Here is a 25,362-nt window from a genome sequence, read left to right as displayed (position 1 = left end):
AAATTTCTTTTGTTGTCTTCAGAAACATATAATTTTGCCTAATGTGAGGCTTAATCAAACTAACAAGCCATGAGATAACCATCAAATTATCCTGCTCCCATTTCAAATACGAGGCACCCTCCATCCTCGGCATTTTTTTTCTTGACTAGTATGGTAGTCGAGCTTTCCACATCTTACCAATATACACCTTGCCAAATTATCCCAAACTAGAAAGTTCGTCCCATCCAATTTTATAGCTATAATCTGTATATTTGGCCTAACACCATGACTGACCATTGTAGGACCAAATCCAGAACCCTCAATATTCTTGCTTGAAGCTTCAGAGGTGCTGATTGTAGACATTCTTGATCACCAAAATTCTTGTGTATTTCCCTTTTGTAAAATAATAGAAAATACAGGGAAAATCTTACCCCCAAGTACAACAAAACAAAGACTAGGCTGATTACACGACCAAGAAGCCCAATAAGGACAAAGGGGCAACAAACTAGGACAAGAAATTTCACCCTAAAAATCTCAGAATTTCTCAGAATCAGATCTGAACTGATTCCGACTCTTCAAAAAATTGTATTGGTCAAACTTTCATGGGTAGGTCACATACACATGCCCCACAGAAGATGACCACACAAAATAATCCAATCTTATTTTTCCAGGATTTTTGGAGAAAATGCATCTGTAGGCTCTCAAAACATAGTCAAATAATTGTAGAACAAGCATAAAAACTGTAAAAACTTTACAAATAAATACTCGATGATCAGCTTCCCTAATGGTCCATATGGCTGCTGATCCTAGCTGTATGGCCTTGTTGTTGTTGCCCAGTAAGCCTTAACGACAACCAATAGAAGAGCAAAACTTTGTTCTGATACCAGGTTGATGTTGATGCTTAATTAGGGCGAGGGAAGAAAGATAAGAAAGGGTTGAAGAGAAGAAAATTAAAGAAAATAAAAGAGGTTATGGAAGTAGTGGATTTTCTTGGTGAAAAGCACAACTTCTAATCAATTAAATCTATACTAAGAGAAAAAATTTATAATTACAAGTTTGTCCCTTGAGTGATCGGCCCCATTATAAACTCATACGAGCACATCAGCAAATTTATATTACTTGCGTTTCCCAACAAGTTAGTACTTTACCATCAAATACATGTATGGATCACTTGCTAAGATAGTGTTTTTCCTATTCTGTTCCTGAGCTACAGCTTATGTAATTGTCTAAATCCTTTACTCCATTGCTGCAGTCTCTCCTAGAGACCGATGAGCATTCCAATCTCCCACCTTCTTCCTTCTCTTCTTGAATTTAGTTATCTGCTAAAGAGTCAACCAAGATGCGGTCTGTTTTCTGTTGGAAGCCTCAATATAGAGCTGCAGTGTGAATCGTAAATTTATTGCCAAAGTACATGCTGTCAGCTGATAATATAGGAATCTGACATGTGGTTGGGAGTCTATACACTTAAGCTCATTGGCCATAAATGCCATGGAAGCTATGGCTATTGAATGGTGAGGCAAGGGGATTCCTATTTATGATGGTTATCGGCTCGGCATTAGATCTGTAGAAATTGTCATTTGTTTATTTCTTCCCAAGATATTAGATCGTCCCCGTTAAGGGGCAGTGGGAGCGATTTGATACCTTACTGAGAGCGCTCTTCAAGTCTTCATCTGTATTTGAGTGACTGAAAGTTGAAAAGAAGTCTTCAAGAGAGTATGCTTTTTGGGTTCATTTTGCGGATTCCTAGGACTTTGCATGAGTTGACTCTCCATTGTATGATTTATCTACACTAAACTGACATTAACTGTCAGGCTATTTTATAAATTACGTCAATTACTATTTCGCTTTTATCTGATATTATGGCATCGACAACTAATTTTCTTTCTATATATTACAGGCATCTATCTCAATTGTTTTCGTCCAATTATTGATTTTTTATCTTTCATCGTGTCTAGATTAGGTATCACTCCCCTGAAGAAGAGATAGCCTTTGGACCCGGTTGCTGGCTATGGGATTATGTTCGAAGGAGTGGAGCTTCTGGATATTTGCTTCCACTTTCTGGTGGAGCAGATAGTTCTTCTGTAGCAGCTATTGTTGGCTGCATGTGCCAGCTTGTTGTAAACGGTCAGTTGTTAGATGTTGTTCTCATATCACCATATCCCCATTCTCATCTTTGGATGGTTTGCTTGCATTCAATTAGATTCTAGTGCCATTATCCAGAGACTGTACTTGTATTTTCTGGATTACATCTCTAATCACCACTCTTTTATTCAGCAGTTGTTAATCTTATATATGCAGAAATTGAAAATGGGAACGAGCAAGTTAAAGCTGACGCAGTACGTATCGGTCATTACATTAATGGAGAGTTTCCTACTGACAGCAAAGAATTTGCTAAGCGCATATTTTATACTGTGTATATGGGATCCGAAAATAGGTATGGACCTGACCCAAAATAAGCTTCATCAGGGTTCAAGGGTAGGAGTGTTTCATCAATTTCTCTAAGTAGCAGTTTATTAATTTTCTTTCCAAAGTTTTTTTTAACGTTTTATATCTTTCAACATGAAAAAAAAAAACATCATGTGTTTCCCTAAGCCCAAATTTATGAAATTTTCAGTAGCATAATTTGCCTATGTCATTCCACATTCTGCGTGCATGTCCAAGTGGCATAAAGCACGCTTGAGCCTTCAAGTTTAAGATATTTGATGTTGTCAACTTCTGTGGTCCTTTGCAGTTCTGAGGCCACAAAGTTCAGGGCCAAGGTGCTGGCAGATGAGATTGGCTCGTGGCACTTGTATGTTCCAATAGATGGTGTTATTTCTGCGTTTCTCTCTTTATTCCAAACACTTACAGGGAAGCGTCCAAGTTACAAGGTACCTTTATTTCTCTTATGCAAAATCTGTTCCCAGTGCACTTGCTAAATACAGATCGAATTTCAGTTTTTGACATGCATGTGGGTCCACTGTTCTATGAAATCTATTATGGACATTAGACTAAAAGGTTCGCAAATTTAGCCTTATTTTTCAAGGTTACCAACAGCTATTTCATTTCAATATGTTGAATATTATGTATTTAAGTATGCAGTTTGTCAACGGTGAGTTTGTTATGTATCAAACATATGGATAGATGCAAATATGCAACCTAAACTTAGAATTTTTTTTTCTGGGATCGGACCAACAATACAAATCGTTATTGATAAGAATCCTTAAGCAAATGGTGAAGTTTCATCCATAAATGCTCTGTTTTCCTTAACCACAACCAGTGTCACTGTATGATTAGCTACTGAATTAATAATTATATGCAAGAGTTGATTGGACTTCCATATGGTTCAATTAATTTTTTACTTGTACAGGTCGATGGCGGATCTGATACTGAGAACCTTGGCTTACAAAACATTCAAGCTCGAGTTAGAATGGTTCTTGCATTTATGTTAGCATCACTCATGCCTTGGGTTCAAAATAAGTCCGGATTTTTCCTTGTATTGGGTAGCTCCAATGTGGATGAAGCATTGCGTGGTTACTTAACCAAGGTAAAAATCAATTTCTTCCATCTATTTTTGGTCAGATAATGCGTCCTTATTAAATGTTCGAAGAATTAGAAAAAAAAATTGAAACTTGATTTAGAGTTGGAGCCCAAGTCAAACTCGAAAAGTTGGTCAAGTTTTCGAATTTAAAAAATTTATAGTATGATGTAATTTCCAAGCTTGTTTCTATGTTATTAAGTTTTTACTTCCATCTATTCTCTGTGAGATAATGCTTCCTTATTAAATGTTCAAAGATTTAGAAAAACTTGAAACTTGATTTAGAGCTGGAGCCCAAGTCTAACACATAAACTTGGTCAAAAGTTTATAGTATTATGTAATTTCCAAGCTACTGTCTATGCTGTTTAATTTTTTGAAGTACTTTTTTTAATGGTAAATTTTTTAAGTACTCAAAATGAGATTTTCAACTACTCTGATGCAAGTGGCTAACTATCACCAGATTGATTATTGGGTTGCTGCCACAAAGACCAGAAAATTTCAGTCCTTCGCTGATCTTCTCACTGAAATTTAATATCTCCGAAAATTTTGAAATATAACTGAAATATACTCCATGCAGTTGATTGATTGGAAGGGGAAATAACAAGCCCGGCAAGACTGAAGAGGAAAATAAGCAACAGTTAAATAATGGAAGTGCTTTGAATTTGGGGCAAAAAGAAATAAAATTCAGTCACAAATGTGTCCCCTTGGGATGCCTAGCATTTCTTGTTTATAGATTTAAACTATAACTAATCCTCTTCACACCCAATTAAACATGTGAAACTTAAGTTTATGAGTTAGAACTCAAAAATAACATATAATTCAACCCCTAACAAAGTATAAAACAGCTCAAAACTGAATTCCTAATACCGGTTACTCTTCATACTTCAATGTCCTATTCCAGCCCTAACCACCTTTACTTAAGAACCCTTTTTGCATTATATTTAACCCAATTTTCTAAAGTGTGCAGGCCGTAAGGTATACAGGGCTCTTGAAGCCCATCTAGAGTTCTCGACTATTCCAGAAAACTCTGGAAAATCAGAACAATTACCAGCATAAGAAAAGGACAAGGTTGGAGAATTCCATAGCATTTTGATGGATGGTGGAGTGACCTCTCTTGGAATGAATGTGTACTCTTCCATGGCATTGCTTACTTCCACAAACTCTTGAATGGTTAAGAGATTCTTACCCTCCACTTTGCTAGGTTTGGTGAAAACTCTACTTTTATTAGCAGGAGGTTAATCTTTTTATTTTTTTTGGCTTATTTTCTCTCTATCATTCATAAAGGTGTATGCATTTCTGTGACATGATGGAGAATCTTAGTCATACTGCCATGGTAAAGCAACAATTCTATAACATGCTTCCAGAGGGACAATGTAATGCATTTTCCTTATACTTGGGACTAGTAGAAAAAGAAAATCAACCTTCTATTCTCTACCAGCACCTCTCCTCTTTTCTTGAACCACTGTCATGTAAGGAAAGGGTGCTTCTTTTCTTGACCTTTAGCTTGGTAATCATCTCTTGGGACATAATATTTTTGCTTACTCAGCGATCAATGATGAGATTCCTACCAGGTACTCTTGTTTGGAGAACATTAGAACACAACCAAGGTCCATCATCAATAACTTGAGAGAGTATATTCTTACAGATCATCATTTTTTTTCTTTGTTATCCCATCTGTAAGCACTATCATCAGGGCTATAATCCTCATGCTCAAGTATGACTTGTTCTCCTCCTCAAGCAGTTTTTCATAATACTTCTCCTTTTCAGCTGGGAGTGGGGGAGCTCATCTTGACACTCATTGAAATGATAGCCTGTCTTTCCATGCATGTAGCATACTATCATATGATTCATATGTAGCATACGATCGTTTGATTTGTGCGGCTAGATCCAGCCCCACTAATTTTTGTAGCCCCCTTTAGGTAGGGTTTGGTTGAAAAGTGGGTCTATCAGTTCAGTTGTAGTCGTCGTTGGTGTGCACACTTTCATCTTCTAAACTGTAGTAGTGGGAGCATGAAAAAACCTTGTCAGGTAACTCAAGTTTTAAGGCTGTTTGGACTTCATGGTTAATCAATAGGTGTCACTCATTAAATTAAAGCATAAACTCCTATTGAATAGATAAGCATAACCTGTTTAGATAGCGAGCTAGACTTTACTCCTCGGCAAAAAAAATACTCCCCTGTATAATCTCAGGCACTCTTTTCAAGTTTTTGAAGATTTTGGTAGTGTTGCTAAAGGTCACAAACATAAATGACGTGTAGCAATTTTCTCCTGAGTTCTTCCTTAACTTTTCCCATGATGAGATTTTCTCTGTCCCATGCCGTACCAGTTGTTCTCGAGCTCATTCCAGCAAATTAAAGTATATGTGGACAATTTGGTAGCTAAAAACTTCGTCTTCTTGTAGTCAGATCGCCTTGTAGTCAACACTTTTTCCATCCTGGAGAACCGTCTACGTGCATACGACCGTTGATTTCGGGTATTCCTGCCCTTATTTAAGAGCCTTGGCTACGTTCTAATGCATGAACAAGTTTGATGAGTTCATTCCTTAGTGACATCGTCCTTGTGGCATATTCTTTGTTCCTCAGGTGTTCTCCCATATTTGAATCCCCAAACGCTGATAGCTGATCCAAACACTGCAACACTTGTAGAATATCTTTAATACAATTATTCCACTCATAAGGATCAACCGAGGCATTCTTTGACGGCATTATGTCCACAATCAACCCCAGAAGGGATCCATTATGATTCCAAACTGTAACGACCCAGATTTTTCTTTAAATCCCAAAATCCTAATCGCTGCCACAAAAGGAAAGAAGTTAACTCACAATTATAAATACTAAGTTTATTTCTTGAAACTAGGTATAACAGAGGACTCTACTAACATTGATTAAAAACCAAATCCATTCTTTTTTAAATGAAATCTCCAACATTATTAAATTCTCGGCAAACAAATACTCCCCTGTATAATCTCAGGCACTCTTTTCAAGTTCTTGAAGATTTTGGTAGTGTTGCTAAAGGTCACAAACATAAATGATGTGTAGCAATTTTCTCCTGAGTTCTTCGTTAACTTTTCTCATGATGAGATTTTCTCCGTCCCATGTCGTACCAGTTGTTCTCGAGCTCATTCCAACAAATTAAAGTATATGTGGACAATTTGGTAGCTAAAAACTTAGTCTTCTTGTCGTCAGATCGCCTTGTATTCAACACTTTTTCCATCCTGGAGAACCATCTACATGCATACGACCATTGATTTCGGGTATTCCTGCCCTTATTTCAGAGCCTTGACTATGTTCTAATGCATGAACAAGTTTGATGAGTTCATTCCTTAGTGACATCTTCCTTGTGGCATATATCTTTGTTCCTCAGGTGTTCTCCCATATTTGAATTCCCAAACGCTGATAGCTGATCCAAACACTGCAACACTTGTAGAATATCTTTAATACAATCATTCCAGTCATGAGGATCAACCGGGGCATTCTTTGACAGCATTATGTCCACAATCAACCCTAGAAGGGATCCATTATGATTCCAAACTCTAACGACCCGGATTTTTTAAAAATCCCAAAATCCGAATCACTACCACAAAAGGAAACAAGTTAACTCACAATTATAAATACTAAGTTTATTTCTTGAAACTAGGTATAACAGAGGACTCAACTAACATTGATTAAAAACCAAAACCGTTCTTTTTTAAAATGAAATCTCCAACATTATTAAATTCCAACATTTAAAAACCAAAGGTTCTACTATCATCAATTATGAAACGAAAGACAAAGATAAGACAGAGCATCCACCATAGACACATGTCCAACCAATGCTCCTTGCGCTCAACCCCTTTTTAGGCTTCTCCATTAGCAATGTTATCAGCGTCCAGTGATGCAAATCCTGTAGTGTAAACAACGTTAGAGCAAGCTCATCTAGCGGCATGAACAGGTATTAGGAATCAATAATAGAATAGATTCAGCAATATAGTTTTCTACAGAGTACAACAATCAAGAGTAAAGGAATCATGAGAATAATAAAACAATATGAATGTAAATAGATCATGAGAAATCTGCTAAAAGTGTACAATGTGTGGTATGCAAGTGTTATGGGATGGCTACCCAAGGCGCTCCGGCTTCCTCATTTGCCTGTTACCTTTGCCTCACGACTATCCACTCCCTCGTCCAAAGGTAGTGGCGCTCTGGTCTTGATTACAGCAGATCCTACCGCCTCAGGGATTTGTCCCCTCGGATAGATTACCAACAAAAGGTTGTTCACGCTGCTTGTGTTGGCTTCCAACTTAAAAGTCATTGGACGGCTCCACAGCCACCCATTGACCCCCATCTAATCATGCCCCGTGCAAGCCATTCTTATTTTCAATCTAGGAATGAATTCCTCTTTCGAGTGGTGAAATTTGATACCATGCAAGGGTTACAAGATTTGCTATCCTTTTAAGGAAACTAACAGGTTATAACTTTGAGCATGCTTCGGATATAATAAAGATGAATAAGAAAAGCATGACAGAATATCTTACCAAACTAAACATTTATCATGGCATTTGCACAAGAGAGATAATATTGCATGTGTATCCTTCTATTGAGAACAATACAAGTTTACGTCTAGCTGTCAGTTGCCTTGTCAAAACTGAAATGTGCGAATTGAAGCGGCCTCAACTGGTAGAGAAAAGGAATTGGCTTGGAAAAGAAGGTGGATGCCGCGAAATCTTCTTCTTCTTCCTCCTCCTCTCTCTCTCTCTCTCTCTCTCTCTCTCTCTCTCCAGTACTCAATCAAGTTTTTAGACTCGTTTCAGAAGTTGCTGATATTGGTCTACATGGAATTTTCTTCAGACTCAGCTATCCATTGGTTTTATCTTTACATTGACTGAACACAACTATCTCACCATACAAATAACAATGCATATTTCTGTGTTTCTGGTACAGTACGATTGCAGCTCAGCAGATATAAATCCCATTGGAAGCATTAGTAAGCAGGATCTTCGGGCATTTCTGCGTTGGGCAGCCGTCCATCTTGGGTACTCATCTTTGGCCGATATTGAAGCAGCTCCTCCAACTGCTGAACTGGAGCCTATACGTTCCAATTACAACCAGGTATCATTTTCAAGTTCACCTAGATACCTTTGCTATGGGTTAATGTCTTCAATCTCTTATTTGAAACATGTCACAGGTAAATATATCAGATAATTGTGGGGGCTTTTGCATCCTTCGATATTCCGTAAACTAATCCGATATCTTGCCTTCTGTTTCACTGTGGTTTGAGGTCGTCTTTTCAAATATCAACGTTTGGTATATTTCTAAGGCAACATATATATATATATATATATATATATATGAGAAAAGTGTATCTACTCGATCGAGTAGAAAACTTATCTACTCCGTCGGCTTAAAATATAGTAGGGGCCCACATTGTTTGGGTGATGCAAAGAATTCATTTGATGGGCCCTCACATAGATAGGATGTGCCCAAAAAATCAGCTCCATAGGATCATCCCAACCCTTCGATTTGTGGAGGTTAAAATGGACGGGTATAAACCTTCACAAATCTGTCCACTTTTTACCTCCACAGTTCGAAGGGTTAGGATGATCCTTAGGAGCTGATTTTTTGCGCACACCCTATCTATGTGAGGGCCTATCAAATGAATGCTTTAAATCATCCAAACAATGTGGGCCCACTGTGTTTCTAGCCTAGCCTACAGAGTAGATAAGTTATCTACTCCACATAGTAGATCTCGACAGAGTAGATAAGTTATCTACTCGATTGAGTAGATATATATATTAGGGGTTCAACTCGGGCGGGCCCAACCCGACGGGTTCAACCAGAGAAAAATACCGGGTTGGGTTGGATTCCACTCAGGTCGGGTTCGGGTTCGGGTTGGAATTCATCAACCCGAGATGCTCTCGGGTTGGGTTCGGGTTGAGGTGTCGGGCAACCCGAACCCGGAAGAGAACCCGACTTTTTAAGTTTTTATAACATATTTTTGTTTTAAAAAAAAACATAAAAACAAAAGTTACAAAAAGTTAAAAACCAGCCCTTTTTTTATTTATTTTTACAAAAGACGGGTGGCAAGGGAATAATTGAGGGCTTAATTTTAAAGACTAAAAACCTAAAGCCCTAATTCTAAACCTAAATCGACTACTCTCTTTACTCTTATCTTGTCTTGCAGCCGCTCCCCACAGAAATTGAAATTGCCAGGTTCGCCACCACCATCTCCCTCCTTCCTTGCAAAAATAACCTTGTTTCTTCCTTCTTCCTTCTTCCTTGCAAAAGTAACCCTCTGCAAAAAACCTCCATCTCCCTCCTTCGAGAAAGTCGAAACCCTAAGCCTCAACCTCTCCAAAAACCCTAGATCCTAATACCCTTTTTGCAAATCTTCTCATCTCTATCCATTAAAGATTGTAAGGTATTGTCTTTGAATCTCTTTTCTGATTTCTCTTTTCTCTCCCTCTCCTAATTTCTATTTAATATGTATATTTTCTGGGCAAATACCTTGTAGCATAAATCATTGCATTTTTTGACATTCTACCTATAATAACCCGACCCAACCCTACCCGATTTGTGAAATCGGGTCGGGTTAGGGTTGGGTTAGGGTTGGGCAATGTCAAAATCGGGTTGGGTCGGGTTAGGGTTGGGCAGTTGGTGATCCGGTTTGGGTCAGGGTTGGCCTCAACCCGAACCTGACCCGCCCGAGTTGCACCCCTAATATATCCTTACTCTGGTATGTTATAGCGGTAATATTCACACTCGTCGCCTTATTTGACGCTTTTTTCATTGGATATTAGAATCTTCAACAAGCTACTGACAGACATTTAGATAAGTTAGAGTGAGGGATGAGCATGGTCTTTCCAAATATCAATTTTGGGACTACGTCTAAGGTTTAAATTGCTTTATTTTGTGTTTCCTCCTCTTCGTATCTCATGATTAACCATTAACCGCGTGCACACACCCACACACTCTCCATTGAGCTGATATTGGCACTCTTCTCTTTATTTACGCTTTTCTCATGGCTATTACAATTTTCAACAATCTATTGACAGTCAATTAGAGAATTTTAAAATAAATGAGTGCCAATATCAAGCAAGAAAATGCGGATATTAACCACCGCCACCCCCCTTCCACGTACATATTTATACAGACAATTCTCTGTGAATTTGATATTAGTCATGTCCCCTTGGCACAAAAAGTAGTTACATTGGAGAATTCTGTGTAATGTACGGCCTCATGCCTGTATTTTGTGTATATCAGTTGGATGAAGTGGACATGGGCATGTCATATGAGGAACTATCAATATATGGGAGGCTGCGTAAGATTTTACGCTGTGGCCCAGTGTCGATGTATCAGGTTCGTCTTACTATTCCTCAAATCATCTCATTCATTTTTCAAAAAACTCATGGCTTGACTGTGTCTTTTGATATCTGTGATGGACTCAACCAAATCAATCATCAAATCCGCTGACTTTTCACAAAACCAGTGTTTTATTTGCCTAGAGCCTTGCTAAACTGAGTCTACTTGATCAGGTTCCATGCCTTAAAGTGAGTTTTGGGGCATAGTGATGGAGACCGATTATATCAAGGCAATATTTGATGCCAATGAGGCATGACAATTATACCACCACACATGGGACAAATGCAGGTGCATCATGGTCCCCACCATGTAATGGGCCCAACCATGGATTCCCCATGGGTGCACATGAACTCATCAGTTGAACAGTGCTAGCTCCCAAAGTCCCAATCAATGCTGTTGAATGTGAACTGTTGGCAATTTTTTCATTTTAATCATCAATTTATAGATCATTGGACATCTGGCATCTTCCAACTTGTGACTTTTTAGGCCATGGGTCATCAATGCTGTGAGCCATCATTTTTTGGTGGGGGCTACTGCAGATACAGTTTTTGTTGTGTGTTGAACATCTATAGGGTAAGAATTGGTAGAGGGGAATCAATCGATCACATTCAATTGGTCAGATGACCTTTCTTGAGACAAAAATGCCCTCATAAAAATGGACATACACTAAACATGGTAAAAAGCAATAATTTCTTGCACTCATATTGCCACTAATAGAGCAGTGAAGGCACTTCCCTATGATTTTTTGAATAGGTAAGCTGTGATTGAACCTCCGACCTCTAGGTTGAAGAACAAAGCCTTGACCATTGACCTAGAGGCTCAATCCGTCCCTGGCACTTTACCCTATTGGCATCAACTAAAACCTTGATTTTACTGTTTCCCTTGGTAACAAATGCACAAGCTTTCCACACATTTGTAACTCAAATTCATGATACAAATCGTCTGTAATATCTTAGATTTGAAGTTTGAAGGTCCTAATGAAGGATATCACTCCTGAACAAAACGAAAATGAGATTGCACCTTGAAAGGTTTTTTTTAGTAGACTTATGATGAAGGAACCTTGAAAGGATATACTGATTTCATTTAATTGTTCCTAACCATTTTATCTTATCACAGAATCTCTGCCACAAGTGGTCTGGAATGTTGACTCCATCGGAAGTAGCAGCCAAAGTGAAACACTTCTTCAAATATTATTCAATCAACCGGCATAAGATGACTGTCTTGACACCTTCCTATCATGCTGAGGTATTTGATTCTCTCCTTCCAACCATGCAGGAAAAGTGAGTTAATGGAATAGAAGTTTGTCTTTATGGAGGTGATTATGTCTCATGATTTTTGCAGGGTTACTCGCCAGAGGATAACAGATTTGATCTTCGTCAATTCCTCTATAACTCGAGATGGCCATATCAGTTCCGCAAGATCGATGAACTTGTACGCCAGGATGTTGGCAACAAAGCTCCAGTTATGGAAGCCGGTAGACAGGAAAATGCAGAAATTACATCAGAACATGGAAGCGGGTTGGGGGTCGTGGCTGCGGGCTCTGGAAATCCAAAAGCGGGCGTTTAGATTGAAAGACAAAAAGAAAAACGAAAGGAATGCATGTGAACAAGTATCTCCTCTTCACTTGTTTGCCCATTTATTTTCTTAGAGATCGCTTGTAGATTGTGACTCACCCAGATGGTGGTGGCAAATCGCTTGGGTCGAGTGATAGTCTATTAGGGAAGAAATATTGCTAGCTGCTAAGATTTGATATATCTTGCTAGCTGCCAAGATTTGCCAATTATCCTTCCTCACTTGTTGTAACTCGTAACTACGTTGTTTCCTTTTGTTTTTTGTTTTCTCTTATTAAGGATATGTAGTTATCTCTTTTCATTTGTCTCTCCATTAGGTAGAATCTATAGATTGATAGAGATTCATTGTAACTTTATATATTCTCTTTGACCACAGTAATGAAAATCAATCGATTCACAGCAATCTCATCAGGGCAAAGGTTCTCTTTCTGAAGAACACGTTCTTCGACAGCAACTTTCGTAGCATAATCTTCTTCAGCATGCTCGTTCAAGGGGTTCTGCGTTAAGAGATTCTCTTGAACACTTTCTTCTTCAAAACATCTGGCCATCAATCAATTGTCCTTTTGACAAGTCGTTCAGCAATCATCCCATCATTTTTTCCCATCTCTTCTCGATGGTGTCGTTGACAAGCACCGGCATTAGCAGCTCTCCCAAGCATGAGAATCTCAATAATCCGCACTATCTCCATCATTCGGACATCCCAGGAGCCGTGCTTGTATCTCAATCCTTGACAGGAGGCAATTATCCCACTTGGAGTCGTGCCATGGTGATGGCTCTCAATGCTAAGAATAAAATGGGATTCGTGGTTTGTAGTGGTTCGAGGCCAAATATTGTTCATGGATCCTCTTCCTTTCATCAACGAGGCCTTCTTTGTCCTCCAAAAGGAGAGACACTGAAATGTTACCGCCACCAATATCCAAACATGTGAACTTGTTGCTTTCATTATAAAGTTTAAAAACACCAATGATAGTTGTAACAACCAGGAGACACTCAACAAGAATGTACAAAAGCACGCCCAACGAGAAATCCATCAATAAAATGTTGTCAACTCATTTGATATCCGCCTGGGCGTAGGCTTCACAAAGAAAATCCTCAGAAGAGTGCAAACCAAACTAGCTCTGTTGAATAAGCCACAGGCTGCCACAAATCAATTAGGAAATGGTACTCATACTGCTTGTGTGTCAGGTATTTCCTTATGTTTAACTTCTTCCCATGTTACTTGAATTCTTGATAGCGGTGCCACTGATCAAATGTTAATTCACCTTACGTTGCTTACTTCTGTTACTGATGCGGTACTAAATGCTTGCATGTTACTTGAATTCTTGATAGTGGTGCCAGTGATCATATGGTTAATTCACCTTCGTTGCTTACTTCTATTACTGATGTCGGTATTAAATGCTTGCATCATATTTCTCAAGTAAGAAATCTAGGTTTTAAACATCAGACGATTTCCTACTCTCTCACTTGACAGAAGGAAGGGCAAGAAATTAGAAAACGACGGACGGTCTCATTCTTCTCTTGTCTCCTATCTAGGATTTTGAGGAAATTCAAGATTATAAAATCCGCATATCCAAACGAAATTCAAGATTATAAGATCCGCATATCCAAACGGCCCCTCAAGTTTTTGACTTATGGTACCAAAAACCAAGGTGGCTTAAAAGGTTGCATTGTACAATTTATTTCAAACTAAAAGATAGTTTTGCCTTCAAGTCAAATAAAACACAACATAACGTGCGCTTTATCTCCTTCTCTGGGTTTTCATTTGTTTTTCATCTCTGCAACTCTAGAGAAGAGGAAGAAAATAAGGAAGAGAAAGAAGAAGAAAAAAGGGAAGAAGATGAAGAAAAAGATGAAGGAAAAAGATGAAAATAGAAATTATTTTTCACCCAACCCTGGATCCCATTATCTCTGCCCTGACCCGCTTTGACCCTGAGTCAGGGCCGAAGAACCTCAACCCATGGCCCGCCCTACAGGGCTCAGTGCTGGACCTGGCCCGCCCTGATTGGCCCTTATTGGGCTGGGCCGGCCGGCCCGGCCCTAATTGACCCTAGTGCAAATACCTGTTAAGAGTGCAAAAAATAAAGTAACCACTTATCATATAAAACAAAATGATCAATAAACAGAGAAAGGGAACAAAATAAGAAAATATGAATTCAACAACATGACGGGCAATAGAGACAATTAATAATAATAATCTACAGAAACATCAATCCAAGATAATAAAAAACATTAGCAAAAGATACAAGCATAGATGGTTCAATTCTATAATAGAAAACTTAGGGTCGGGCTGGGTCAGCGTACCCGAAGCATTAACCCAGAACCCGACCCGACCTAAGTCAGGGTCTAAAAAAATGAACCCTAACCCGCCCTTAGGGTTGGAAAATCCAACCCTGACCCTGTTCGGGCTCAGGACGGGTCAGGGCCAAACTTGCACCCCTAGATTTGGGTGTGCCCGCTAAGTCTCATATTTTTCAAAAAGAGTAGTGGGGCCCAGTTCATAGATTGATCCAAACCGTTCATTAGTAGGGGCCATAACATAAATAGTCTGAAATCAAAAGTGATATATTCGCCCCCTGTTCTTACTCGGGACATTCCCTCTAATGTATTTAGGACTACTCTTTTATGTTAGACGGGGCTGTTCCAAGTAAAAGGAGGGGGACTAACATATCATTTCCATATCAAAAATACAGTGGGGCGAGTACCAATCATAGTTAGGAAAATGTGATTCGGCAATGAAACGGGACGGAAAAAATTCGAGTTTAATATGGTTTTGGTTAAAAGGTTGTAGTAAAAAAACGTAGACCCAAAAAAATGCATTTAGAATTTTCTAATTCAAGATATAGTAGGTGTAAAGTTGGAAAGTTGGCCAAAAACTTGTTTAATACATTTTAAAACGTGTTTAAAAAGTTTTCCTCAAAAAAAAAAAAAAAATGTAAAAGTTTTAAAAGGCAAACCATTAAAATGAGTTTTAAGCGGCAAATCATTAAAACGAGTTTTAAGTGGCTTTTTTTATTCAAAAAAAAAAAAAAAAAAACGCCACCATTTTTGCCAGGGAAATGTTATCAGCACTACTGTATTTTGATGAGGGCACTCCTCACTTTATTAAAAGTACGGTATGGCCCCCACCATAGGATGATCCAAACCATCCATTAGATGGGCCATAGCCTAAATAGGTTTTGTCCTGAAATTTATTTCCATAGGTTGATCCTAACCCTCCGATCTATACAGGGTTAGGATCAACTGTCAAAGTTTCAGATCATAGGGTTAGGATCAACCTATTTAAAGAGGGACTCACATTATGGAAACTTCCTAGATAGGAAGGTTGGGATCATCCTATGGAAATGATTTTTGAGGCACAACCTATTTACATTGAGTTCACCAAGCCAATCTCTCACAGGTTTAGAGTGGATTTGCTTTTCCTCAGCATCTTCAAGCATGTATTGAATCGTTTTTACTGTTTTTTTTGTAACTTTTCCACCTCCATGTTTGTCTACAGTGGAGACGGAGGAAATAATGAAGCGAGAGAGCAGTGATAGAGAAGCAGCCCTTCATCTATGATGCCTCATTTATTGTTCCGCCTATATAGGTCTTTACATTAAAAGGAATAGAAGATTTGACGTAGGGGGGTCAAATAAATCGTATAATGACACAGGGGTCTAGCTATAGCAAAAATGACATAGGGGGGTCAAAATTTGGTTTTTTAAATTTTCAATGACGAGAATGCCCTTTGTGGCAGAAATAGGTGATATGACTTTTAAGAAATAAAAAGCATTTCAGTTTCCCTCTCTTTCTCTTCCCTCTTCTCTCCTCCCGTCCGTGTTTTTTTTTTTTTTTCCGTCCTCTTCTCCGGCGATCTCTATGGGTTTGTTTGGTTCGTGAATCTCGGCGGGAAGGGGGAGTGAAAGGGGATTTGTGCAGAATGGCAATGAAAGGACCTTATGGGGGTGGGGTTTTGAAGTAACGTTTGGTTGTAGGGATGCTTACTAGGATTTTGTTGGAACTAAATTCCCAAATGCCATTTGGTTACAAGAATTTAGCGGAAGATATGCGACGAAGCAGTGCGTGGAGCCTCATCCGTCGTTTGAGAAGGCCATTCCTGTTGAAATTCTAATACAGAAACTCGGTTTTGGGGGTTTGCCATTCGGTTCTCATTGGAGAGCCACGTGGGCCGACCGTATCCCGACATTGTTGTGGGTGTTTTGACCATCGGGTTTGAAAAACACAACCAAACGACGTGCCGGCATCTAAAATTCCCACGAAATTCTAATGAGATGCCTGATTTTTGACAACCAAACAGAGCCGTAGGCAATCTCTCCGGCGATCTCGACGAAGGTGAAGCACGTATGAAACCTCGAAAACAGTAAACCCTACCTGGTCTCAGTTTATTTTTCATGATTTGTCTTCGGTGTGAGTACGAAGTAGAGATGTAGTTTGTAGTCAGTTGACAAATTTGTATTCTCACCTGTCATAGTAGAGATGTAGATGTAGTTTGTAGTCTCACCTCTCATACTAAAAGCTTTTGAACTACATTTATGCTTTTGAACTTTCCATGAATAAAAGCTTTCTTAACATCCATTTATTTTGAGCAACAAATTCTTGAAAAGATAAACATTAAAGAAATTGATGCTTTAACAATAGGAGTTGAGTGTATATTTAGAGAAAAAATAAACCATTTGTGGCAAACACACCGTTCTTACAGTTGGGGTACATGTTTCCAGATGGCATCTTATACAATCACATATCTTTCTCCATTGCCTTCACCCCCTTGTTATCTTTCATATTATTTTCTTTACTATCTGAAAGAAATAATTTGCAAAGATTTTATTTAAGAGAAATGTGGCAGTGTGATATGATAATGCGCAAATGGTGGTTGTCCTCCATAAGATATTGCTATTATTAGTATATCAAAACTCATGCTATCCCATTTAGCTTTGGTGTTAAATGTGAAAGTGCTTGCGAAAAGAAGACAGACATGAGTTTGAAGAGTGTAGGGATTGAATTTTTGAGGGCCCATAATCCCTTCTCTAATACCATGCATAGCTCCCCTCTATTGCCCTTGAGAAGCCCCCTTTAGGTACTAATAACCCCTTTTTGTAGCTGAAAACCCATGACTTTCAACTTCACGACCATCTTTTGGATTTGATGGACCCTCCAAGGGTACTTCTTCTACCCCATTTGAGTGCCCATAATCCCTTCTCTAATACCATGCATAGGTCCCCTCTATTGCCCTTGAGAAGCCCCCCTTAGGTACTAATAACCCCTTTTTTGTAGTTGAAAACCCATGACTTTCAACTTCACGACTTTCTTCTGGATTTGATGGACCCTCCAAGGGTACTTCTACCCCATTTGAGTGCCCATAATCCCTTATCTAATACCATGCATAGCTCCCCTCGGTTGCCCTTGAGAAGCCCCCCTTAGGTACTAATAACCCCTTTTTTGTAGATGAAAACCCATGACTTTCAACTTGACGACCATCTTCTGGATTTGATGGACCCTCCAAGGGTACTTCTTCTACCCCATTTGAGGGCCCATAATCCCTTCTCTAATACCATGCATAGCTCCCCTCGGTTGCCCTTGAGAAGCCCCTCTTAGGTACTAATAACCCCTTCTTTGTAGCTGAAAACCCATGACTTTCAACTTCACGACCATCTTCTGGATTTGATGGACCCTCCAAGGGTACTTCTTCTACCCCATTTGAGGGCCCATAATCCCTTCTCTAATACCATGCATAGCTCCCCTCTATTGCCCTTGAGAAGCCCCCCTTAGGTACTAATAACCTCTTTTTTGTAGCTGAAAACCCATGACTTTCAACTTCACGACTTTCTTCTGGATTTGATGGACCCTCCAAGGGTACTTCTACCCCATTTGAGTGCCCATAATCCCTCTTCTAATACCATGCATAGCTCCCCTCTATTGCCCCTGAGAAGCCCCCCTTAGGTACTAATAACCCCTTTTTTGTAGCTGAAAACCCATGACTTTCAACTTCAGGACTTTCTTCTGGATTTGATGGACCCTCCAAGGGTACTTCTTCTACCCCATTTGAGGGCCCATAATCCCTTCTCTAATACCATCCATAGGTCCCCTCTGTTGCCCTTGAGAAGCCCCCCTTAGGTACTAATAACCCCTTCTTTGTAGCTGAAAACCCATGACTTTCAACTTCAGGACCATCTTCTGGATTTGATGGACCCTCCAAGGGTACTTCTTCTACCCCATTTGAGTGCCCATAATCCCTTCTCTAATACCATGCATAGCTCCTCTCGGTTGCCCTTGAGAAGCCGCCCTTACGTACTAATAACCCCTTCTTTGTAGCTGAAAACCCATGACTTTAAACTTGAGGACCTTCTTCTGGATTTGATGGACCCTCCGAGGGTACTTCTCCTACCCCATTTGAGTACCCATAATCCCTTCTCTAATACCATCCATAGGTCCCCTCTATTGCCCTTGAGAAGCCCCCCTTAGGTACTAGTAAGCCCTTTTTTGTAGCTGAAAACCCATGACTTTCAACTTCACGACCATCTTCTGGATTTGATGGACCCTCCGAGGGTACTTCTTCTACCCCATTTGAGGGCCTATAATCCCTTCTCTAATACCATCCATAGGTCCCCTCGGTTGCCCTTGAGAAGCCGCCCTTACGTACTAATAACCACTTCTTTGTAGCTGAAAACCCATGACTTTAAACTTGAGGACCTTCTTCTGGATTTGATGGACCCTCCGAGGGTACTTCTCCTACCCCATTTGAGTACCCATAATCCCTTCTCTAATACCATCCATAGGTCCCCTCTATTGCCCTTGAGAAGCCCCCCTTAGGTACTAGTAAGCCCTTTTTTGTAGCTGAAAACCCATGACTTTCAACTTCACGACCATCTTCTGGATTTGATGGACCCTCCGAGGGTACTTCTTCTACCCCATTTGAGGGCCCATAATCCCTTCTCTAATACCATCCATAGGTCCCCTCTGTTGCCCTTGAGAAGCCCCCCTTAGGTACTAATAACCCCTTCTTTGTAGCTGAAAACCCATGCCTTTCAACTTGAGCACCATCTTTGGATTTGCTGCACCCTCCCAGGGTACTTCTCCTACCCCATTTGAGGGCCCATAATCCCTTCTCTAATACCATCCATAGGTCCCCTCTATTGGCCTTGAGAAGCCCCCCTTAGGTACTAATAACCCTTTTTTTGTAGCTGAAAACCCATGACTTTCAACTTCAGGACTTTCTTCTGGATTTGATGGACCATCCAATGGTACTTCTTCTACCCCATTTGAGTGCCCATAATCCCTTCTGCTGTAATTTAATTAAGAAAATATTATATCCTTGCCAGATGTAAGATGTTAAACTAATTTCTCGTAGATTTCGTCTTTAAACTAGATTTCGTACTGTGACCTGTGTACTTGAAATGCAATGTTCACTTATGTTAAATTATTTCCATGCTTCAGTCTGGTATTAAATGTACTGAGAAAAAATATGTTATCATCTTCTTCTCATGTTTAAGTCTTAACCATATCATATACTCCTTTTGCAGACAAGTTTTCAATCAGGAAGGTCATATTTTCTTCCTTCAACGTGTGCCTCCGAAGGTTTTGCTTATGTCGGCCTCTACTTATTCGCCTTGAGAAGCCCCCTTTACGTACTGGTTCTTATCATATCTTGTCTGCCCTTTGCAGGTCTTCGTAAACTGGCACGCATAATGCTTTCTCTGCTGTTACACTATGATGGCATACTGAAGGATGAAGTTAATTGGGAATATGTTGGTGGGAGTAAGAAATTGTTATTGGTAAGTCCCCGAATGAATCTTAAAGAATTGGAGGCTCTAATCCACAGTCGAATTGGGAGTATTGGAGGAGGGGTGTCACTATCCATCAAATGTCGATATGTTGTTGATCCATATATAAGCACTCTAATCGACGTCGATAGCGATGAAATCTTCCAATCGTTGGTTAAGGTGCTTGAGAAAGATAATTTCAACTCTGTGATGCTATACATAACAAAAATTGACAATGGCCTAAATTCATCTTATTCTTCAATTCTGCCCACAAACAATGTCATACCTTCTACTTCATTTTCACCTCGAAATCCCTCTCATAACCTGCCCATACGTTTGACTTCTGTACCACCGATTCCCTCTCAAAATCCCTCTCATAATGCATGCATACCTCCTACTTCCGTTCCACCGATTCGACACCTAAGATATCCATCGGAACGAGTAACTGTCACTCCCGACTCTCGTTTTGAAGTAGACTTAGAAAGAGAATATGAAACAGAATTGGGTAATACAAGCATAGGAGGTGACTCGGCACAATTTAGTTCAAGGTATGTCTTGTACAATTTTATTTATATTGAAGTACTCAATCTACTATCCTAATTTTATATTGTTGAACTGTGTAGGGTACGAGTTGGCCAAAATGAAAACTTCTCGGACGATATGTATGAGAACCCTACCTCCGAAGATATCATTGTCCCCAGGAATGATGCAGATGTGCCGTTGGAGCATATTAACGTTTTGGAGGATGATTTTCATGTCTTCGGTTGTGATTTCGAAGAATTTAGAACTGAAGATGACAATGATGATGATCCTGCAGAGGATGATGATGAGGATGATGACGAGGCTGAGGAGGGTGATGAGGCCGCCCATGATCCTGAAGTGGCTCCCCCTACCGCCAATGGTTGGCCATTTCTACCTGCTGGCACAAGTCGGCCACTGGAAGTAGACGACATGTATGTTGGGGCTGATGAGGTAGATGCAGATAATCTTCAGTTCGATGAGTTAACTGTTGGGGCTATGTATCCAAATATGAAGCAGTTCAAGAAGGCCGTTAAGGAGTATGCAATTCGGCAGCGATTCATGTTCAAGAAGTCACGGTCAACTCCCAAGAAGTATGCCGTTGTATGCAAGGAACCAGGTTGCAAGTGGCGTATATCAGGCATTAGCCGTATGACTTATGTGTTAGTGAAGAAGTTTGTGAGCGACCATACGTGTACATCTCACTTAAAGGGCAATGATAATCATCTAGCTACATCCCCATGGGTTGCCGAGGCATGCTTACCCCTATTTGACCGTCCAGAAGATGTGGGGACAAGGATCATAAGACAGTACATGAAGTCGCACTGGGGTATAACCATGACCTACCGTAGAGCACACCTTGCGATGAACATCATCCTTGAAATAAAGTGTGGAAATGTGGAGGACTCGTACCGCTTGCTCCCTGCACTAATAGTTGAGATGATGAGAACAAACCCGGGCACCTACATGCGTGTTTTTCGAGCGAGAGATCTACGTCCAGGGGGAGATGATAAATTTGCTCGCTTATTCTGGGCATTTGGTCCCAGCATACGTTCTTTCCAACGAACACTCAGATCGATAGTTTTGGTCGATGGGACGCATCTACGTGGAAAGTATCTTGGAATCTTACTGATCGCAGTTGGGGTAGACGGGAACAACGGCTTAGTTCCATTAGCTTTTGGTGTTGTCGAGACTGAGAACGAAGATAGCTGGTGCTGGTTCCTCTATTTGGTGAAGCGGCACGTATTGCCTGAGGGGATAGGCGCATTGACCCTGTGCTCCGATCGACAAAAGGGGTTGATGCAAGCAGTGCCTAAAGTAATGCCTATTGCAAACCATAGCTACTGCATGCGTCACCTCGCCGCCAATCTGTACACCGACTTCAAAGACCCTTTACTTAAGAAATTGTTCTGGAGAGCTGCTAGGGCTTTGAGAGAGAGTGTTTTCAGAGACACAATGGAAAAAATTAAGGCGAGGAATGAAAATGCACACAACTGGATAGCCGCTATTCCGAAGGAAAACTGGGCTAGTTTCTACTTCAAGGGGGAAAGATATGATGTGTTGACCACCAATAGATCGGAGTGTTACAATGCAGTGCTAAAGGATGCCAGAAAATTGCCGATTGCACCTGCGGTGGAGCTGACTCGTTTTAAGAGCTCCGAATACATACAGAAACGTCAAGCGATGGGCCTTCAATGGGAAACAAAGTGCACGCATTATGCAGAAAAACATTTGGGACTGGCCAGGGAACAGGGTCGCGGATATACTGCTTATCGAGTAGGTGTGCACGAATTTGAAGTAAGGTCCCGTGATCATCATGATGTCGTAAACTTGCTGCAACAAACCTGTACATGTCGTGAGTTCCAAACGCTTGGCCTTCCATGCGGACATGCCATGGCAGCCATTGCCATCACAGATTTTGATGAGTACGATTATTGCCATAAATGGTTTCGTATAGAGATGTATCGGGAAACGTACTGTGAGGTGCTTCACCATACAGTAGATCGCACTCAATGGGAACTGCCTCCAGAACCTCTGCAGACTGTATTACCTCCAATAGCGAAAAGACCACCTGGACGGCCGCGAACGAGAAGATCTGACCGCGAATTGCAGAGTGGAGTGCATCGCAAATGTACGATCTGTGGAAAACTAGGCCACAACAAAAGGACTTGCAGAGAACCTCCCATGGAGAGACAACTCCCTGATGAATCTTCCATTGGACCCTTTGCCCCCATTTTCAATAGGTACATGATACGTAATATATTGAGGTCAATAAGTAGTATAGAACATCCCCGATTCCATACTTATTCGGTGTGGTGGTGGTGTTGTAGGTCGGGTGTACCTTGTGCAGCTCCTTTTTTCACGTAATTATTCCGCAGAGAATGCATTGGAGGCTCCAGTTGGATGAAGGAGGAGAAGTGGATTAATTGAAAGTGTGCACAGTAATTAGTTGGTGTATATAATAATTTTTTGAGGGAAACCCTCTTTTGGTATACTGTAATTAGTGGTGTGCATAGTTGAAGGCTGGCAAGTTTTCTGAGGAGAACCCAATTTTTTGAAGGTGGAATACTCTATTTTTTGTTATACTGTAATTAATGGTATACTGTAATTAGTGGTGTGCATAGTTGAAGGCTGCCCAGTTTTATGAGGGAAACCCAATTTTTTGAAGGTGGAATACTGTATTCTTTGTTATACTGTAATTAATGGTATACTGTAATTACTGGTATACTGTAATTTTTGGAGGGAAACCCTGTTTTCTTAAGGTGGAATGGGTTGTCATAGTTGAAGGCTGCCCAGTTTTCTGAAGCTCGAATGAGTTCTACCTTGCAAGCATTGTTAAAATAAGTTTTTCCCTGCTGGTAAGAAAATTCAAGAACTGGAAAATTAAATTGGTTGTATATATATATATATATGACCTTTTTGTTCATTTTGCAAAAAGTTTGTCATTTTGCAAAAGAGTTTGCAAAAAGCTTTTCCCTGCTGGTAAGAAAGGGCGAAATAAAGTTTGTCATTTTGCAACCTTTATTTATTGACCTTTTTGTTCGTTTCATGGGCATTGATGTCCCAAAAAAATGGAGCATAGAGCTTTACTCCCCCTTAATATATGCATATTATTATGACTTGGGAGCTCAAATATTCTCCCCCTTTTGTCATCACCAAAAAAGGTGGCACAAAAGGAAAGAGAGTAGGTGTGAGGCAATGAAAGTGCATACAACCACTCAAAGGACATAGCATCCACGACACATCATAACAGTGACAGAATTATATAAAACGGAATACATCCCAAAAATTACCAACTGACTATCCAAGCAACTACCTAAATATGATCCATACAACCAACTGATAATCCAAACACTATAGAAACATATAGATAAGGCTAATATAAAAAAAAATCTGAACAAGACAGGATCCATCATCAGAGAACTAGAGCCATCTACTGCTCCGAAGGAGGCGGTGGGTGATGAAAAGAACTGCCCGGCGCCTGGCCCCACTGACCACTGGAGATGTAACGATAATAGGCGGCCCACTGGTCATCAAAGTGGGAAGTCATGGTGTGGAAGCGAGTCGAAATCGCAGAGTCGACATGGGTAGACAACTGCTGAAACTGAGAGGCCATGGATCGCTCAATGGCCTCCTGCATGTGAGCCAAATCCTGGCGAGTGCAGAACTGAGATGTATCTTCTGAAGGCTGAGGTGCCGGTGCAGGCTGGTCCTCGGCTTCGTAGCCTCCTCCATCGTGAACATCGATGTCAATCGCTGCTTCATTAAGAGCCATGCGGTTAAAGGTCGGAACATCAAACGGGGCAGTAGGAGTCATGGTCATCTCTCCATCCAAGGTGATGCCGAAGTGCCGGAAGACACGGGTGAGAATCATGTCATATGGCAAGGAAGATCGGTAGCGTTCAGGGGTCTGAAACATGAAGGGAAACATGATATATGGCAGACAAAGCTGGCGGCCCTCTAGGATGCTGTAGATAATATATGCCTCTAAGGGTCTTACGGCTTCACGCATCCCACCACGAGGTATGAAGATGTGGTACATGAAGTTATGGAGCACGCGCGCAACCGGAATGAGGTCGGCAGATTGTACGGGCATATTAGGGTGGTAGCGCCGTGTTATCCGCCCATAAACAGTGTCATGATCAATATCATCAAGTTCATGCGTCCCATCGTCCGGCCAAAATAGTGTAAGAGGCCCTCATGGCTAATCCCAAATATTGTGGCAAAAGTCTGATAGGTGAGTTTGATGACAGTTTTCTTGACCTTAGATTCGATTTTGAAGAAGGAAGGGAAAATGGTGAAATTGGCATAGAAGAGACGCACCAATCGAGGGTAAACGGGTTCGTTAATGTGAAGGATGGGTGTCCAATGAAGAGCATCAAATTTGGCCTTTAAATCAAAATTTTCAAGGACAGGGGGATCAATGTACCTACCGGCCAGGACGCGCCTAGTGCCGACGTCGTCCCAAAGTTTCTTCGCCTTATCCCCAGTGAAATAGGACTTGGCCACAACCTCGGCAGCCACAGCCTTGGCCTTGGACTTCTTCCGTGAAGGCCCTTCTTCGTCGGGAACTTCTTCACGAACGTATTCGGGGTCTTCAACTTGGGAGGAGCCTCCGATGTTGAGATTTTTAGTTTTAGGAGGCATGGTGAGAGGAAATATGGGTGGAGAGAAAAGTGATA

The 25,362-nt window shown here is 40.5% G+C and overlaps 1 protein-coding gene across 2 annotated transcripts in view; it reads left to right on the top strand.

Annotated features, from left to right (window-relative positions):
• The window catches only part of LOC143884248 (glutamine-dependent NAD(+) synthetase-like), a 33,908-nt gene extending 20,221 nt beyond the window's left edge, over positions 1-13,687 (top strand). Inside the window, exons 7-15 of one of the 2 annotated variants that reach the window (XM_077387713.1) lie at positions 1,935-2,103; positions 2,278-2,413; positions 2,711-2,849; positions 3,329-3,505; positions 8,416-8,583; positions 10,735-10,830; positions 11,950-12,078; positions 12,175-12,442; positions 12,781-13,687. In XM_077387713.1, the coding sequence (XP_077243828.1) occupies positions 1,935-2,103; positions 2,278-2,413; positions 2,711-2,849; positions 3,329-3,505; positions 8,416-8,583; positions 10,735-10,830; positions 11,950-12,078; positions 12,175-12,399 (1,239 nt within the window). In that variant the 3' untranslated portion in view covers positions 12,400-12,442; positions 12,781-13,687. Of the gene's footprint in view, positions 1-1,934; positions 2,104-2,277; positions 2,414-2,710; positions 2,850-3,328; positions 3,506-8,415; positions 8,584-10,734; positions 10,831-11,949; positions 12,079-12,174; positions 12,756-12,780 lie in introns of those variants that run through there. The other variant, XM_077387712.1, reaches the window with a different exon arrangement.
• Positions 13,688-25,362: the final 11,675 nt, after the last annotated feature.

The sequence above is a fragment of the Tasmannia lanceolata genome, unplaced genomic scaffold, assembly GCF_043159265.1.
Source record: "Tasmannia lanceolata isolate RefF3 unplaced genomic scaffold, GAP_Taslan_0.1 ptg000008l, whole genome shotgun sequence".
NCBI lineage: Eukaryota > Viridiplantae > Streptophyta > Magnoliopsida > Canellales > Winteraceae > Tasmannia > Tasmannia lanceolata.
This window is presented reverse-complemented; position numbering and strand designations above follow the sequence as displayed.